General features: G+C 40.8%; 1 protein-coding gene across 2 annotated transcripts in view; it reads right to left on the reverse strand.

The window, feature by feature from the left end:
• TXNRD3 (thioredoxin reductase 3) overlaps nucleotides 1-6,007 on the reverse strand; it is a 95,302-nt gene that overhangs the window by 51,572 nt on the left and 37,723 nt on the right. For both annotated transcript variants that reach the window (XM_006876224.1, XM_006876225.1), the window contains 2 exons: nucleotides 5,207-5,283; nucleotides 2,371-2,527 (listed from right to left, as the gene is read on the reverse strand). In XM_006876224.1, the coding sequence (XP_006876286.1) occupies nucleotides 2,371-2,527; nucleotides 5,207-5,283 (234 nt within the window). The remainder of the gene's footprint in view (nucleotides 1-2,370; nucleotides 2,528-5,206; nucleotides 5,284-6,007) is intronic.

A 6,007-nucleotide genomic window follows, 5' to 3' on the forward strand; every position in this document is an offset into this window, starting at 1 on the left:
TCACACCGCATGCATGTGAAAGTTGGATAATGAGTAAAGACCAAAGAAGAATTAATGCATTTGAATTACGATGTTGGTAAAGAATATTGTAAGTACCACGGACTACTAGAAGAACAAACAAATTTGTCTGGGTGAAGTACAACCAGAATGTTCCTTAGAAGCCAGAATGGACCCCAGTCCCTGGAGAAGGACATCATGCTTGGTAAAGTGTAGGGTCAGTGAAAAAGAAGAAGACTTAGAACTGACTAGAAGGCACCTAACCACAATAACATCGGACAAATAGTCTACATGAACCACAACCTCATCTACACTGAGACCATAAGAGCAAGATGGTGCCTGGCTATCCCTACCAATTGTTCTAATTATGCCACAATAGTTGAACTCTGATAGAATGGAAGAAAATTATACAGAACCTAAAATTACTAAACACACACACAAAGACTTACTCAATAGTTGTTAATAGAGAACTCCTGAGACCACTGCCCAAGACAATATTCACATCTTGAAATGCAACTTACACTTGAGGATTCCCTTATAGCTAAATAACAGATTACCTCACAAAATAATGACTGTCATTTTTAAGTACAGTTATGTGCCAGGGAAATCGATTCCGGCTCATAGTGGAACCCTGTATAGGGTTTCCAGGCTTTTAAATCGTTACAGGAGCAGAAGGCCTCATCTATTTCCCACAGAGCAGCTAGTACCACATATCATGTGGTTCTCAGTCCAGTGCTTATCATATGAAGCTACTGCGCTCCCCATAAGTACTGTGGGCCTTTAAAAAAAACCCTTATATCAGACTAACTGAACAACAATCATTTTAAAACAAAGATGAGACTGCAAGAGGGCAGGGCAACTAGATTAATGGAAATGAAACAAGCAGAATGGAAATAATGAGACACACTGTGAAAAATGTAACTAATATCACTGTTGCCAATCTGTGTAGAAATTGTTGAAAGAGAATCTAAACTGCTGTGTAAAACTTCATCAGACACACACACACACACAAAATATTTAAAAAAAAAAAAGTTAGGGGAAATAAATTTCAACAGTTCTCCACTGTCTATAGAAGCATATACCAGTTCTTTATTGTGACATCAAAGATTTTGGGTGATCTAGAACTAGATTAATTTTCTAGTTTCATCCTCAACTGTACATCCTATTACCACCACTCTGCCTCCAAAGTGCTATTTGCATTTTGGATAGGATAATTCTGCTTTGTATAGAACAGTACATTTAGCATTCCTGGTCCCACCAACTAAATGCCAGTAAGGCCAACTCCCAGTGGGTCCTTCACCTGCCAGTGCCTCCACACAGTCACAAAGGTTCCAGAGGCACAGAGCAGTATTTCCCCATTTAGAATAAGACTAATCATGGTCCTTTGTACAGACTTAGTTCAGAACTCTGTGCTTTCCCTTACATTATCTACTTACTAGAAAACACTTCTCCTTACTCAATTTTTAACTGTCATTCATAGTCTATCCCAAATGTAAAGAATATCAAAGGGGGAAGAGACGGTAGAGATCATCTGATCCACATTATTAGATTTGCAAACTATGGTCCAGGGAAGTTAAATGACTAGACCATGTTTCTACAACAAGCAGGCATTGAAGCCAGGGTTACAATTCAGGTTTACTGACCCATGCATTGGCTCTTCGACTACAGTGACTTATGAAGTCTTTTCCTAGCCCAAAGATGGAATTAATTACTCCTTTTCTGTGCCCCTAAAGAAATTTGGAGTCCTGGTGTGATGCTACAGGGTAAGGACTGGACTTCTAACCACAAGTTTTGATAGTTCAAACCCACCAGCTCCTTGGAAACCCTATAGAGGGTCACCACTGACTTGACAGAACTTAACAACAAAGTGATATGCACATAGCAGTCTTTGACAACTCATGATGTACTCTGTACTGTAACTAGTTCTGGGCATATCTGTCTCATGACCCTCACCAACCTGGTAAGCCCCTTGGGACTGCAACCATGGCCAATCCTTTGTGTATCACCTAGCACAGCATGTTCCATATGTTGTTGATGTTAAGCGCCGTCGAGTCAGTTCAGACCCATAGCGACCTTGTACAAAGTTTCTGAGGCTGTACATCTTTGCGTGTGCAGAAAGTCTTAACTTTCTCCTGTGGAGTGGTTGATGGACTCAAACCACCAACCTTGTGGTTTGCAGTCCAGTACTCATAGTAGACACTCAAAAGAATTATTAATTCCCATCAGTAAATAGTAAGTCAGATGCAAATTATATCTGTAAGGTTCCCTTTACTTGGAAAACTAGCACCTAAGTTTTATTTGAACTGATTTTTTTACGTTTCATCTAGATATGTTTCATCTAGCTATGTTCCCCAAACAACACAAAGAACTTACCTTTTCTATACGGCCTCCAAAAAGTCTTCGAGCTAGCAGCTTGCCTGCCTGTATGGCTACAGGAGTCAGTTCTGGTTTTCCTTCCAAAATATCCCCAATAGCGTAGACATAGGGCACATTGGTTTGTTCCACATCATTTACTGGTATTTTGCCATTCCTAATAGTTTGTGGGGAGAAAAAGTTATTATTATGACAAGTGCTGCAGCTCTATAGGGTAAATATTAAACTAGTAGCCACAAAGTCAGCAGTTCAAACCCACCAGCTTCTCCTTGGGAGAAAGATTTGGCTTTCTGCTCCCACAAAGATTTAAAGTTTCAAACACCCTATACATAGTTGCTATGAGTCAGAATCAACTTGATGGCACATAACTACAACAACACTCTACTGCTAGATGGTTAATACCAGTCCAAGAGAAAAGGACTAAGTACAGAGAAGAAAGAACTCCCTCTAAGTACTCAAGGACCTCAAGTTATTGTCTATAAGAGCAATGGCTTTAAATAATGAGGGCTTCTATAGCTCCAAAGAGTGTACTTTTCTGATTAGTAAAACCATGCATGCTTTTTGAATACGTAGGATCAATCCACACTTTCCCCACAGTTACATTTAGAGCTTTGGGATTTCTCTCCTTGTCTGACCAAGGACTTACTCTAAATCAGACAGCTGTTGTTGGGTGCCACTGAGTCCATTTTAAATCACAGTGACCCTGCAAAGGGTTTTCAAAGCTCTAAATCTCTATACGGGGAGCACAGTGGCTCCAGAGGATAAGCACTGGAGTGTGAACCATAAAGTTGACTATTCAAGTCCACGAGTCGCTCTATAGGAGAAAGATGAGGCTTTCTGCTCCCACACAGATGTACAGCCTCAGAAACCCTACACAGGGTCACTATGACTTGGAACCAACGCAATGGTACTTAACAATAACAAATCTCTATAGGAGTAGAAAAGGAGTTCTGGTAGCATAGTGGTTACGAATCAGTCAGCAGTTCGAAACTAGCAGCTGTTCCGCAGGAGAAGGATGAGGCTTTCTGCTCCCGTAAAGATTTGTAGCCTCAGAAACCCTGTACAGGGTCGCTATGAGTCAGAACCAACTCCACGGCACATAACAACAACAACAACAGGAGTAGAAAGTCTCATCTTTCTTCCGTGGAGTGGCTGGTGAATTTGAACTGCCAACCATGTGATTAACAACCTAATGTATAACTCATTACCCCACCAGGGCTCCATATCAGACAGCATACATATATATTCCCCAAACTATCTTTTAAAATCACTATTTAATACATGAGCTCTTCGGGCACACAATGAAGAATTACTGATTGATGAGAAACTTCATACTACAAAGCTGACATAGTATTTACTCCAAGATCAATTGGTTGTTGCTGTTAACTGCCATTGAATCAGTCTGACTCATGGTGAATGCAGTACAGTGGATTACTTCAGATGGATCTTCTACCCATAGTCCTTGTAACTTCCAACAAATAACTTTTCTCTTCATAGATCTTGATAAGAAAAGGTGGGAGAAGCAGCTGACAGGGTGATGTGATTCAGTCTGTGATTGTTAACAGAGTTCATTGTGATTTTTCCAATCTTGAAATGGGGGTGGAAGGGTGGGGTAAGGGAAATGGGGGCGGATCTCATTACCATCAAAGAAGAGCCAGGAGTGAAGCATGTCATTTGGACCCAGAGACCCCTCTGGACTGAACCTCTTCAACCCAGAGACAGAAAACTATGACACTGGATAAGTGGCAGAGGGCAGCAGCAGCAGAACCAAGAACCAGAGCATGGTTTACATGGAGTAAGTAAAGCTGAGTGACTGTGGGCAGGAAGTCTGTTTGCAGAGTGGAATGCCACCAGCCACTTAATTGGGAGGCAGCTAGGTCTGCTGACCCATGAACTAGAGTTCAGTGCCTTCATGCTAAGACTTATGGTGAGTGGTGGGTCCTGTGGGCATTCACCAGCAGCCCTAAAATACCTTTGAAGCACGGGCCAAGCAGAGTCCTGTCTGTGGCCATGACTGAGGAGAACCTGTCCTAAGTGGAACAACTTTGCTTTATGTATTTCTGACCCTAAGTTATAAACTGGTAACTTCCTAATAAACCCTGTAACTGTGAGTACTGTCTCTGTGACCATTACAATGAATTATGGAAATCCTGGTGTGGCACTGTAGGATAAGCACTAAACCACAAGGTTTGTTTGAACTGCAAGGTCAGCGGTTCAAATCCACTAGCTGCTTCTTGGAAACCCCATACTGAGTTACTGTGAGTTGAAAATTAACAACAAGAATCATGAATAGAGTGCTATGGAAAAGATGGGTGATCCTATTCCTTTGTTCCTTGCACAATGGGGCAAAACACTGCCTAATCCTGTGGCACTGATGGGTTGTGAATTTGGACTGTTTTTGTTAAGTCCTGTTCAAGTTAGTTCCAACTCATAGCTAGCCTGTCGAGGATGTCCAATGAGTGGCTGGTGGATTTTAACCACTGATCTTGCAGTTAGTAGTCCAGTGCTTATCCTACAGCAGCAAATGAGGATAGGATTGTTGTTATCCATAGGGCTTTCATTAGCTGATTTTCAAAAGCAGATCACAAGGCCCGTTTTCCTACCCTATCTTTGGCAGCTGTCCAGTCTCATAACAGCATGCAAGCCTCCACTGATAGACAAGCCCAGAAAGCAAGCCCAGGTCTCCTGCAGGGAAGGAGAGTGCTACCGCTGAACCACCATGGTACCCAAAGCAGAGCAATAAAGCATCCAAATTGTATACCTTATTAATCAAATGGAATTTCAGAGGAAAGCTATTGTTAAATTTGGGTTTGTGCAATGATCCATCTATACTTACTTCTCATTGATTTTGACACTAATCTTCTCCAAGCCAATTTTTCTTGTACAGGAGTCACGACCAATTGCTAATAAAACCTATTTATAGAGAAAACACAAATAATCATTACTAGGAGTAAAAAAGAGCACAGATCCTGCAGACATTAAAAGAATGATAATAGAATATTATGAATAATTTATGATAATAAATTTGATACTTAAATGAAACCCATTAATATGTGAAACACACAAACTGAACTTACACACACACACACACACACACACACACAATCTGAAGTAACTCTGTATCTTCTTTTCACAAATTGGAGTCCCTGAGTGTTGCAAACAGTTAACACGCTTAACTGAAAAAACTGGCCACTGAAAACCTTATGAGTAGCAACCGACCATAGTGTGATACAGTACTGGAAGATGAGTCCCTAGTTTGGAAGACTTTCAAAACGAGAGAGAGAAAGAGCTGCCTCCTCAAGTTGATCAAAATGACTTGTACGGAACATAGCTTTTGGGAACCTCATTTGCTGATGTGGCACAACTCACAATGAGAAGAAACAGAGCAAACCTCCATTAATTAGAATATGAGACATCTGGGAAGATGACTGACTAGTCTACCCAGACCCTCTACAAAAAAGACAGAGACCAAATTTTCGACTGTAAAGGATTTTAAGGGTTGTAAATCTATAGGGGAGCAGAAAGCCTCATCACAACAGAAAGTAAAATGAAAAGAAAACTCACAAATAAATGAACTCAGTACAGAAAATTATTTAGAACAAAATAACCAGCAGTATAATAACAACAAGGAGCTGTG

This window comes from Chrysochloris asiatica, unplaced genomic scaffold (genome assembly GCF_000296735.1).
Source record: "Chrysochloris asiatica unplaced genomic scaffold, ChrAsi1.0 scaffold00367, whole genome shotgun sequence".
Classification (NCBI taxonomy): domain Eukaryota; kingdom Metazoa; phylum Chordata; class Mammalia; order Afrosoricida; family Chrysochloridae; genus Chrysochloris; species Chrysochloris asiatica.